Source organism: Aquarana catesbeiana, linkage group LG06 (genome assembly GCF_042186555.1).
Source record: "Aquarana catesbeiana isolate 2022-GZ linkage group LG06, ASM4218655v1, whole genome shotgun sequence".
In the NCBI taxonomy this organism is placed as follows: Eukaryota; Metazoa; Chordata; class Amphibia; order Anura; family Ranidae; genus Aquarana; species Aquarana catesbeiana.
The window spans coordinates 309,016,561-309,030,127 of record NC_133329.1 but is presented as its reverse complement, the minus strand read 5'-3'; the positions used below and the strand labels follow the sequence as shown (position 1 = coordinate 309,030,127).

The following is a 13,567-nucleotide window of genomic DNA, read 5'->3' as shown; positions in this document are numbered from 1 at the left end:
TTTTGAGGGTCTCCTGAGGTTATCTTTAAAAAAAGCTTCTAATCCCAACTGCTGCTAAACACAATATGTAAAAAAATTGACTTTTTCAGTCATTTATCAGCTGTCAGTTTCCAGCATTCAGAAGAGGTTTTCAGTAGAGCTGCACGATTCTGGCCAAAATGAGAATCACAATTTTTTTGCTTCGAATAAAAAAGATTACGATTCTCTCACGATTCTCGCGACGTAAAATTTCACATTATACAAAAAAACAAAAGGGCTGACTTTACTGGTTAGTTTTTTTTTTTTTTTTAAATTCATTAAAGTAATTTTTAAAAAAAAAATGCATTTGAAAGACCGCTACACAAATACAGTGTGACATAAAATATTGCAACAAACACCATTTTATTCTTTAGGGTGTCTACTAAAAAAATATATCTGATGTTTGGGGGTTCTAAGTAATTTTCTAGCAAAGAAAAAAATTATTAAAGTGGGGTTCCACCCAAAAAAAAACTACATGAAAAATTAAAAAAAAATATACAAAAAAAATTTGGATTTTTTTTTTTTTTTTACTTACCTCTAAATGCCTGTTGCTAGGTGGTCCCTTGTAGTCTGCCTCTTCCAGTGCCTGGGCTGGTGACATCAATTTATGATTAAAAAAAAGTAAAGATGGCTAGATGGTACCAGAGGATACAGCACCTCATCCCCTAAATAATCAAACGTTAAATGGGTGTGTGGACAAGGGATTATAGCGGTGCTAGGGTCAGGAGGATTAGAGAAGAAAAGATAAAACAAAGAATACTAAAATTACAAATTTTATTAATAATCTATCATAGATACAATGTACATTATAAACAATTCATACAGTAATTATACAAATTTTGTGGATACATGTACTGTAAGTGACCCTAGAAATGGTCAAGTGGGCCAGATGGCAATTGGCCGTTGAAGGAGGGGGGGCTCGTTTTCCTACATGTTTCGCCAAAACATTGGCTTCTTCAGGGAACAGGAGCTCATAGGGTGGATATACATAAAAAATTCTGTGTGGTGGACATGAAAACACATGTTAGAAATAGTAATTTGACCAAACACTACATAGTAAAAAATTTATGATTATGGGCATTTGAAGCCCACAAGCATTTATTTCCTGGATGTGGTGAATACTGTGCTCCCAGCATTCACCGCTTGTTCCCGCACATGCTCAGTGGCATCCTGGGATGCCTGAGACTAGCTCCCAGGAGTCTGGGAGAGGCTAGAAACACGCCTACTCCCACGGGAGGAGAACCAGGAAGTGCAAAGAAGAATAGAAAAATAAAAGGTAATTACGGCGATTTAAATTTTTTTTAAACGGCATGTCAGCATCTAGGCAAGGAAAAGAATACATACAGATATTATTCAAAATTTGGGTGGAACCCCACTTTAATCCCTGCCCTCAAGGAGTTTACAATCCAAGGTCCCTAACTCAATTTCATACACATACTAGAGCCTATTTAGACAAGAGCCAATGTACCAACCAGCATGTCTTTGGAGAGTGGGAGGAAACCAGGGTACCTGGAGGGAACACACAAAGGTAGAAGGATAACATGCAAACTCCAGGCGGGTAGTACCTTGGTGGGGTCCTAGAGCTGCTAGCTGAAAGTGCTAACCATTTAGCCACTGTGCTGTTCTATAAATAGTAATAATAGTGGATGTTTTGAGGGGATCTCTATTTGAAGCCTCCTGGATAATTATTATGGCTTTGTTTTGACAGGCAGAGGCAAGGTTGGCAGCAAAGAGAGCTGCACGGGCTGAAGCAAGAGAAATTCGAATGAAAGAGCTGGAGCGTCAACAGAAAGAGGTAAAACAAACTATACACATATCCCTGTTTTTTATTCACAATGTTACTTTTCTGCTTCCTTTTTCCATTTTTGGGTTGGGGAGGGATGGGGGAGCCTGTGTTCTACACCTTCATCTAAGGCTAAACTTCAGGTAAATCGCTAAATACACCGATTTTTTTTTATATATATATATATATATATATATATATATATATATATATATATATATATATATATATGTATATGTATATGTTTCGAGTGAATGGACTTAACTGACTGAACGAAAACTGCATGCACTGCTAGAAATTTGTTCTTTTGAGAAGGATTTTCCACCCTCTTCCTTTTGAATTTTCTCATCACTGCAGTTGAAAACTAACATTGATTTAACTTCACTAATGAGTGGAAAAATGAACAAACTTTCTTAGAACCTTCTTTTCCCAAGAATTTTTTTTCAAAAACGGGCTGCTTCCAATCGGATGCTTGGGTATTCTGACAACTGCTGTTGGCTGTCATACAATAGCCCAGTAGGGGAATTCGTCCTTCCCTATTGTTCAGCAAGGATAAAGGAATGTGTTAATTTCTTTTTTCGGCCTGCTTAATGAGAAAAAAAAATCTATCGGTGCACAGCCTCCTTCATTTTCTATCTATCTAGTTTTTAGTTTGAATTGCTCTGAATCTGAGACTGTTAAAATACTGTATGGGCAACGTATACCCATTTCTGAACTCCTCCTTGTGTAGTAGATGCTGGCCTAGCACCTCTTCGAAGAAGGTGAAAAGGCAAATTAAAACGCGTGCAATGGACTACTTTTTTTTAGCCTTTCCAAAGCTACTGTGTTTCCAAAATAGCATTCAGCAACAAGCCAAACAGTTCTTTTGGTTTTGCTTGTTATCAGGAATTGCTAACAATAACCCCCCCCAAGACTGTTTCTATCTTTAGTTCAGGTATCATCCAGGGTCAGTTTCTTCATACAGACCTGTAACCGTGGTCCAAAGATGTTATTCATGTTACAGGCGGCAAAGTGGTGTAGTGGGTAGCACTTTCGCCTAGCAGTAAGGAGGGTTGCTGGTTCGTATCCCAACCACGACACTACCTGCCTGGAGTTTGCATGTTCTCCCTGTGCCTGTGTGGGTTTCCTCTGGGTACTCCGGTTTCCTCCCACACTCCAAAGACATGCTGGTAGGTTAATTGGATCCTGTCTAAATTGTCCCTAGTATGTATGAATGTGAGTTAGGGACCTTAGATTGTAAGCTCCTTGAGGGTAGGGACTGATGTGAATGTACAATGTATATGTAATGCACTGTGTAAATTGATGGTGCTAGTACCTGAAATAAAAAAAAATAAAAATAAATAAATGATGCTTGTATAGTAGTCCCCCCCACACTGCTAGACTTTGCAAGCTAGCCATACACACAGACTTCTCCATCCATGTTAAACCGCATAGATGGAGACAGCATCTTTACTATTGTATTCAAACAGTCGTGACATCCATGGCTGCTTAAATTCCTGAACAGTGACTGCATCTGTTATTTGCAGTCACTGTTTAGCCACTCAGCTCCTTTAAATCTTCAAAGTTTGTTGAGCCAAGTGGTGCTGTCAAGGCTACCTACAGCTTTAATTTTTGCTAATTTCACAGGAATTCAAGCGGTGTATGGCTAGCTTAAAGTAGAACTATAGGCAAAACACTTTTTTTTTTTTTATTTTGGATAGCGTAAGGGAGGATTTTCACCCCTGTAAGGTTTATTTTTTCTCTTTTTCCCATTGCAGAGATTTCCCTTCACTTCCTGTCCCACAGCAAAAACAGGAAGTGAGAGGAAATCTCGGCAAATTAAGGTGATCCCTTGAGGCCCCCAGGTCCACAGAATGAATGTCCCCCTCTTTTTTACTTTCACTTTCAATGATAATGGTAAACAGGACAAATCGAGAGGGTGAATATCCTTCACGGGGGGTGTAGCGTCACATATGGCGACCCATCACATTTGGCTACCCGCTGGAGTGCGCATGAGTGACGCCACCATATGCGTTCCAACAATTTTTTACAACAAAACAGTACACTAAAGCCAGCTCCACCCCTAAGTCCAGGTTCAAGCCCCACCATCCAAGTGGACATAGAGTTAGATTATAATTATGCCGAGTGAAGCGAGGCTGTGCCCGAAGCGTGGTGCCCGAAGCGTGGTGAGCGAAGCGAGCCCACGAGGGGCCCTGTTGCAAAGTGGTGTCTTACAATCAATTATACAGAAGAGGAGCTTGTCTGTAACGTCACTTTCGTGACATTATCTGAGGGTTTCAATGCGTAAAAACCTTTGGAACGCATATCGGCAAGTTACGCATGTGCAGTTTCTCAGCGGATCGTCACTTCCATAGCCAAATGTGATGGGTTGCCATATGTGACGAAACACAGGCACAGACAGCAGTAAAGACCTGACTGGTTCTAACTCCTCTATCTAAAACAAAATTTTTTTTTTTTCCTTTTAGTTATACTTAAAGAATCCATTGCATTCACACAGCTAGGTACCTACCAATAGCCCCTAAAAGACAATGGGGTTTATTTACTAAAGCTGGAGAGTGCAAAATCAGGCTCACTTCTGCATAGAAACCAATTGGCTTCTAACCTCAGCTTGTGCAATTTAGCTTTGGCAATAAAACCTGGAAGATGATTGGTTTCTATGCAGAAGTGAGCCTGACTTTGCACTCTTCAGTTTTAGTAAATAAACACCCATTGTCAGGCAATTGTTTAGCCCCTAAAAGTATAGTATACAGTATATATGTTGTGATGTGCTAGGAATGTATTTATGCAAATTGTGTATAGTCTGGGTGATCTGTTTTAACCTAATATTTTGAATTTTGTTTTCATACAGTTTTACATCTACCTCATTTACCTTACCTTACACAAATTTTAAATATGGAGTTATTTTTGCTTAGGACCACCAAGCTTTGTTCTGTCACATGACTGCTTGAACAAAATGTTGTTTACGTGTTGGTGATTCTTTCTTGTCTGCTTCAGTGCCGAGTTGCTGGATCACGGTTATATTTTTTACAGTTCAGACAGTTATAGGCATTTTCTATGCCTAGCGTAAATTTTTCTGCGAGGTAACTGCACATGCCATGTACACATTTCCATACATGTGAATGGCTGTACATTACCATACTCTTGTAAATGCTGGTACAGTATAGTTCTTTGCAACATGTGCACTTCCCCAGGCATAGAAAGGTCCTGGAAATGTATGCCGAGGATAGAAAATTCCTACAACTGTCCTTGTGCATAAACACCTAATCTGGAGATAGATAGAGAGATATATATATATATATATATATATATATATATATATATATATATATATATATATATATATATATATATCTCTATATATATATATATATATTTTAATATTATGTGTGTGTTTTTAACTCTGATTCCACCATCTATGCTACATAGTAATTATAATAATTTATAGTAATTTTTCACCTTTCTCTTTCGATTTTTATTTATTTTTTAAGTTGAGGGATGTCGGAGGGGGAGATGGCAGACAGGGCCACCCACTGAGTGAGTTTTATCTGGTTCAAATTGGGCAAAATTCACTTCATGTATGGCCAGTTTTACTGTCACATGTACAATGTAGATGACCATATGATCCCATTAACTGAGGGTTAGCACAGCACACTCTTGTGTTCCTAAGGATTAATGTACACGGGATGTTTTTACAACCTCTCCTGAACGATTTAACTTGACAGATAGATAGTAATCCATGTTTTGCCGCGTTTACATACCGCCTTTGTGTTTAGAAGAGTTTGAAAAATAAAAAAAAGTTTTCATTTTTTTTCCAAAAACGCCTGTAAATGAAACACGCGTTATGGCGTTTAGCCGTGTTTAGAAGCGTTTGGCGCTTGAAATGCCTCTAAACTCAGCGTCTGAACTCATTTTTTTGTTTTCCAATAAAGGCCTCTAAACTCAACTGCCTAAAAACCACATTTAGGCCCCTTTCACACGGGACGGATCCGTGTTGATCCGCCCCGTGTTTATCCGCTGCTCAGCGGGGATCGCTCCGCTTTCCCCAGCTGAGCAGGCAGATGACAGGGCGGGACCCGCACACTGTGCAGGGACCGCCCTGTCAGATCTCCGCTCTCCCCTATGGGGGGATCGGAGGAACACGGACCGTCTGTCCGTGTTCATCCGATCCGCTCTGCAGACGGATGGAAAAATAGGATTTTCTTCCGTCCGCAGAATCGGACAAGAGCGGAGGCGGACAACATCGGGTGTCAGCGGATGTACATCCGCTGACACCCGCTATCCCATAGGGATGCATGTATGTCCGTATTTCATCCAAAAACGGATGGATGAAATACGGACATATGGTTCGCACGTGTGAAAGGGGCCTAAAGGAACCTGTGTACATGTACTGATAAGATAACATTGGATGAGTTCAAACGTTCAAAAGCATCCAACTGCCTTTGAAAGTTCATTTACCAGCAGCAGTGTACATGAGGCCTAAGCCATCCTAAGACAGCCTCAGTGCTTGCTGTCTGTGGTTGGCAAGTTCTGCACTAAGTAGACTCTGTCTGTAGTGTTAAAGAATCATTAGAGATTCTGGCATCTGTATATGAATGGACTTTGCAGTCCCTGAATTTAAGTTATCTTTGCCAGTTTGCAGCCCGGGTTGGTCATTTGGCTATTCTTATATTTGCTAGATGTCTGAATGTATTAGCAGATTGTTTGGAATCCCTTTATAGCATTGGTTCTCAAAGCCTGTCCTCAGGACCCACTAACAAGCCAGGTTTGCAGGATAACTGAAATACATCACAGGTGATCTCATTTGCTCCTCAGTGATTGCAGTATTCTAGTCATCCCAAGGTAATACTTCAAATCTGGCCTGTTAGTGGGCCCTGAGGACTGGGGTTGAGAACCACTGTTCTATAGGATGCTTAACTTCAAAATGGCAAGGTACCTCTAGAAACTATACCAAATCAGCAGTAGTGTTTTAATTAAACAATAGAGTTGTATTAAGCATCGTTCAATTAGTTGTATTATAAATATGGGTATCTCAGCCTAAAGCAGAACTAAACCCCTTGATTAAACCGTTTCCCTAAACCAGTGTTTCTCAACTAGTGTTTGGTGTTCTGCCCATTTTCAAGGCGCTCCTCTCTAAAATGCAAAAAACTAAACAAATAGGTTTACATAATGCAACAACATCCACACATGTAGGACACCCAACATTAGAGGGGAATTATTCTTCCAAAGCAAACACCTTTGCATACTGGTACTGACTAGTATTCCATTGTTTCTCTTCTCCCTCACTCAGCTAATTTCACCCCAGTGCTGATGGAGAGGGACAAACCAACATACTGTGCAGGTGTGCAACGTCCTCCTTATCAACCAATGACCTAATTGGTTATTGGGATGCCGGCGGTTAGAAGGTTGTAATGGTGCACAATGAAAACCCGTGGCTTTGTGTAACTAAAAGGCAGGCTTGATTAATCTGCGGGCTTGTATACAATTTTTGGGCAATTTATAGACATTTTGCCAAGGCAAAACCAGAAGGCATCCTGGTTGAAAAGGCTGCATTCTCCTTTGCCTGGATGGTGGGTTAGAAAGCTGGACCCCCCCTTTTTTTTTTTTTTTTTTTTTTGTTTCTTTCCCCCCTTCCCGCTTCCTCCTTCTTTTCTCCCCCTTTTTTTGGCCCCCTTGGGTCTTCTCTGACTCTTTGAACTTTGTATAACGCGGGTTATTCTGCTGAAAAACGACACACGGGGTACAGAGAATCCTCGATCTAGACGTTAAGCGTTTGCATCTATGTGAAAAGTCAAGACTTTAAGTGCATTAATTCAGATGTAATGATATCCTCTTTTGTATTGTTGTGTAAGTCTATTGATCCCAATATCTGGGGTTTGTCTCTGTCCTTTTGCAAAAATAAAGTATTGAAAAAAAAGAAAAGGCTGCATTAGCTGTTCTATTCAAAGCATGCTGTGAATGAGAACGCTCACTCTTGCTTGTGTTCTCAAACTGTCAAGCCATCAAATGTCTGGTGTCATAACTGACCACACATGCATCACTATGGAAATTGCAGATCAAACAGCAACTAAGTTGGGAGTTTCCTTGGCTGTAAAGGATAGGAGGGTTTAGTTTTACTTTGAGGGCCCATTCACACCCATATGTGTTCAGCAGTGTTCCCCAATGCATTGACAAGGCAATTTGCCTTTCCTGTCCAAGTGTTTCAGTTGATGTGCACTATAATGGATGCACCATGTGAATAATATGTCAGTTAATTTACTTTATTTCTTGTTTGTTTCATTGAGATTGTTCTAAACCTCCTTAAGGCTCCATGCACACTGGCTTAAAAATCGCTGCTTCTTCTGGAGTTTTGTGTTTTTCCTGTAGAATCCGCTCAGTGCTATCTTATGTGTCCATGCACATTTAGGACGATTGCAGGCATATTTTGAGAATGTTTAGAGGCAGAAAAAACCCTTCTGGTTTGCATTTCAAATTGGAGCTTTCTGACAGAAAAAACTCTAAACTCTGTACAAAAATGCTCTACGTGAGCGTTTTTTTCTGCCGAGGGAACTGGTGTTTTTTTTTTTTTTAAACCCAGTATGCATGGAGCCTTACACATCAAGGAAAGAGGGAATGGCTTCCCAGGAAGGTCATTTGTTTTAGCAGCATGACACATTATACTTTTTCAACTCCTCTAATTGATATTAAATTCATCAGGTGAGCCTTCAACTGCCATAGAGGAAATATGCAGAGGATGACATGAATGAAGAATTCACATCACCCACAAGGCCCATTTCCTGCCAATAAAGCCCAATATAATGCGGATCAAATGTTACACCCTATAGATGATATAAATCGATTTAAAAGATGGATAGGAACACTATATTAGCTATCCATTGCGTGGTTTTCTTTTCCTTTTGGACTGTTTAGTAAATTCTGAAATTGTTAATTGCAAAATGTCTGCAACATTGAAATTCCTGAGAAAGGGTTGGTCCTGCTAGTAAAGTATTTATTTCTGCACCTATTATACAGTTTGCTGAAATCCTTCCTTATCAGACAATCAGATAAGAAAGAGAAGGAGGAGAAGCTACAAGCTGAGAAGGTGCTAGAAATTTTAGTACAGTTATTACTCAGTGAAGAAATGTTATAGCAAGAAGGATTTTTATATTCATCATTGTCTACTTGGGAGGTGATACCAGTAATAAAAATAGTATCATATCATAGGATATTTAACATTAGTTACTACTGAAGCTACTAAACCTTAATAATCAGACCATTTTTTTTATTTTTGGATGACTGACTATATATTATGGAAAAAACTGTTGTTGCTAAAAGTATATTGCTTGATTACAAGTCAGAATCATTTACAGCTCCTATCAATCTTCCTGCTCCGCTAGGAAATGGATTGATGTTGGAATCGGTATAGTGTGGAAATTGGCTTTGATAAGTGCCCATTTTATGTTCTTAAATCTTAAAAGTATTTAATCCTGAAACTGATCATTCTAAATGATGAATCAAGAAATTACTTTAAAAGACAAGTATGGGAATTATTTATTTTCTTAAAATCATGCTTGCCTAGATGCTGCATCTGTCCCCCGCCAGGTCTAAGGCTTAGAACCAAGCAATCAAACACAGCAGATTGCTCAGTTTTCAGTGCTTCCTGAGCAGAGAGCTGGTGACTGTCAGACTGTCAGTCCCCCGTCCTGAGCTCGCTGGACTGTGGATGGGTGGAAGCGGCTGCCTCAGGCTCTCAGCGGCTTGCTGAGAGGCTGAACCGGGTGCTGGTCCAGGCATCTGGGTGGATTCCAACCATATGGCTGCAATCTTTCCTGAGCCTGGACCAGCTCTGTGACATCAACCGACAGTGGGCTTCAGCCCGTTGTCTGCTGAAAATGGGTCACAGGAGCACAAAACGATCTGCACGCCTGTGATCCACAGGAGAAATGCAGCCAAACGAGCTTTGGCTGTACTTCTCCTTTAAAGTTACAAAGTGGAAAGGCTTATGGTACTACAGTATGCCAATTTTTTTCATGGATTAACTTGAAAATGTATTTCTAAAACGGTACCATTAAACCCTGGGCATAAGGTGCATGCATTGTATTTTAATAATCTAGATTATTTCTGAAGAATTTACTTCTTATAGACGTTAAAGCTGAGTTTTAGGCAAACTGCTAGAACCACAGATGACTTGCATATAAGCGACCATTTTACCTGCCAAAAAGTTTTTTTTTTTTTTTTTTTTCTCTCCTTCCATTAATGAGTTTTACACAATACAGCCCTGTATGGAAATGCAGGATACCTGACATTTTGGTGCTGCAGTCCAGTAACACCTCCAGGTGGAAGGACGGTAAAAGGAGAAGCAACACATTGATGGCACGATGTCACTTTGTGCTCTCCTATTCGCTTTTTGCACTACAGCACAAGAAATTGGGTTCCTTTTGCTGCTTCTCTCTCCCCCACTTTGAGCTCTGCTGCAGCACTGCTGACACCAAGTAAAATTTAAATACTTGCACTGCTTTCTTTAAAAATGCATTTAAGAGTTAATAATAAATACATATTTGCATTAATTTGTGTATTATATTTGTCTGGAGTTCTGCTTTATCAGTATCGGCCTGATCCCACAGTAGCAGAGCACATGTTATGTCTTTATACCATTATTATAAAAGACTGACAGCTGCTGTCCAAAGGTGTGCCCCTGTGCTCCTTCATCCAGTGAGGGCATTCTAATACAGGAGATGTTGTTACTGGCAAGATCACCAGGTGAAAACGGAGGGGGAAAAAAAACTAAAAAAAAGAAAACTAATGCAGCCACTACCTTTAAAGATTGGTAAGCTGCAACATATTATGTTTTTGGTGTTTTGAGTTTTATAACACTCTAGGTTACCTGTACTGAAGTATGTCCGATGTCATGCAGGCCGCTGGATCCAGAAGAAATCTTCTGTGCGTTGATGACAGGACCTCATCCTGGCACTGAACTTCGGCACTGAGGGAGTTAATAGATTTGGCTCACTGGGGAGAACACAGTAGAAAAAGCTCCCTCTCATCCATTGAGAATAGCCAGTGCATAATGTACCTGACCAGTAAATCAATGTAGCTCAATCTGTAAATGGGTAAGAGAACCTTATAGTTCCTTCGACTTTCCTCCATTCACAGATCATGCTTCATGCAGTGTAAACAATGCACAGCCTATTCTCAATGGATGAGGAGGGGGCGGGTCCCCGTTTAGAGCTTCTTCTATTGAAATCAGTCCAGTCACCCCCAGGATCAGAAGTTCAGCACCCAGGAAAAGGAGAATTTCTCTGGGATCCTGCAGCCTGCACTACGTGGGACATACCTCATTACAGGTAAGTCACTAAAGCTGGAAGGAAAAACATTATTTTTTAGCTAAACATCAGCTTTAGATATCCTGCCTGATATTTTTCTGTTATTGGTTTGGGATGGTAGTGTAGGGCTGATTCTCTCCTGAGATGTGATCACTTTTTACAAGTGTTTTTGTTCTTTGGCGTTATTGTAAGAGTGGCAGATTCTTCTCTCTCAACCCCTCCTGCTTCCATCCGATTAAGTCATTAGCTTCCTCTCTGTATAAACACATAGGGGGGAGGGAGGAGTATTACCTGTTTTTGTTAGCTCTCAGTGACTGGACGGGAGTGCTCAGACCTGTCTGGGTGGTTATAATAGCCACCTTTGTTTATGTACTGAGTTGTGCAACAGTATCAAACCTTGCAGGCTGGGCAACTCTGCTTTATTCACTAATAAGAGAACCATTAGGCTGGCATTGCACATACTGCAAACCTCCATATAGAGGATTTGTCAGCGCTGGGTGGGTAATATGTTAAGAAAAAAAATATATATATATATATATTAGAAGAGTTTACAAAGAGCCTATTGTGTTCTTTACTACAGACCTGAAAATGGGCAGCCTGGCACATTAACAACAAGTACATTTACATCTCTAGTTCTGGTTACTTGTAACAGGAGTCGGCAGCACAGCTCAAATCACAGACCCAGCGGTATACTCTAGGTTTGTCATGTGCCAGCCTGACCTAAATTGTACCCTTGATCCTGCCAATCCCAAGTGTTGGAGGCTGAGGGATTGCCCACACCCCCTCTCTTAGGATTGTGTATATATAAATGTCTCCAGGCCTCTCCGTGAAAGATTCCAGAGATAGCAGGTGCCCTGCGAGGAGATTGACTGCCTATATCCACACCATATCTAAACACCTCCCAACACAGAGAGCCGTCTCCAGGAGAGATTGTTTGCAGCTTCTTCTTTGTAACTGAGGCAACCGTGAGAAATCCGACTCATGATCTCTTTCTGCTTACTTACTCCTTCGATATTATACTGCAAACGTTTACTGTACTCGGTGGAAACACAGTGACAGAGTAGCAATTGATGTAATAATCCCCGTAATGCATTGGACACACACACACAAAAAGAATAGCTGAAGCTTTACATTCCTTTTAGCTGTACTTATCTGTCACTATAACTCTGCTTGTTTCCCTCTGACTCTTCTCTTTTCTCTCTATATACAGATCTACCAGGTTCAGAAGGTAATGTCTGTGTTTGTGTGTGTGTGATTCCCTGCATGACTGGGTAGTTATCTGTTTATTTACTTCACTCTTTTGTTCTGTATTTGTTGTGTGACTTCTTTTTGTATTGACATTGTTTAACAGTTTCTAGAATTTGTTGTGCTTGTAAATGATGTAACCTGAAATTTTAAGGTGCATCTCTTAGCATGTTCTAGAACAGTCATTCAAATGTCAGGTGCCTCACCCAGGATTTTACTGCATGTTTTGAGGTAATAAACATAAGCATACACATTATATGTAGGTATTCTGTTTTATTTGGAGATGACATTGCCTATTTGGGCTTAGGGTCTATGTGTAGGCAATATATTTTACTGTGATGTGTCAATTCTAGTTCAAGCATATGCAAAAGAAAAATAGATTTGTATTGTGCTTTTTTTTTTGTTTTGTTCTTGTAGCCTGTATTGACATTCTGACCTGACAGCTAGTGCATGGAGTGCTGTATCCTACTCAATTGTTTGCTGTGCGTGATGTGCTTTTTTTAATGTTTACCAGTCTTGCTGACCTGCCACTTCTCTTCTTCCTTCAGAAATATTATGGTTTGGATGCCAAGTGGGGTGACATTGAGCAGTGGATGGTAGGCTTTAACAAACAATCCCTGTGTGTTATGTTTAATAAACCTTGTGAGCTGCGTAGTGTCAGAAGCAGTCAGTGCCAAATCGCTGTATGAAGAATATATGTCTATGAGCTGCATGCTCAAAAAGTGTAGCTATCCCTAGGCAACTGTGAAAGCTGGTTCTATGCTCACCATGAAGAAGCAATAATGTACAAACCTTAAAACCCAAAATGCTGTATTCTTCTGGAATTCTAAGGCCCCTTTCACATCAGTGGATCGGGTCCGCCTGTTTGTGTCCGCTGTCACCTGCCGGCATCCGATCTGGTCCCCTAAAAACAGACGAATGGGGATACATTCACCATCCGTTGATCAAATTGGGTGACCATTGGATAGAAACACACTCTGCATAAAGAACATGGACATGTCATCCGCCTGCTCAGCAGGGATCAGCGAAGAGATCCCCCACTCAGCAGGTGGATTCACTTGAACAGAATCCGCCCCGTGTGAAAGGGGCCTAAAAGCTGTCCAGATATAGAATAAAAAAAGTTCTGTAGCTATTTATTCTTGTTAGAGGTAGAAAAACAAAGTGGTCTGCCTTGCTTATCACATTTGTATCCATATTTATTTCTTGTTTTACTGCTAAAGTA

The 13,567-nt window shown here is 40.3% G+C and overlaps 1 protein-coding gene across 31 annotated transcripts in view; it reads left to right on the top strand.

Moving 5' to 3' along the window:
• LOC141146869 (uncharacterized) overlaps positions 1-13,567 on the top strand; it is a 204,109-nt gene that overhangs the window by 115,759 nt on the left and 74,783 nt on the right. For 26 of the 31 annotated variants that reach the window (XM_073633631.1, XM_073633629.1, XM_073633622.1 and 23 more), the window contains 3 exons: positions 1,727-1,813; positions 12,311-12,328; positions 12,894-12,941. In XM_073633631.1, coding sequence (XP_073489732.1) covers positions 1,727-1,813; positions 12,311-12,328; positions 12,894-12,941 — 153 coding nt within the window. Of the gene's footprint in view, positions 1-1,726; positions 1,814-11,940; positions 12,066-12,310; positions 12,329-12,893; positions 12,942-13,567 lie in introns of those variants that run through there. The other 5 variants (XM_073633630.1, XM_073633627.1, XM_073633605.1 and 2 more) reach the window with 2 other exon arrangements.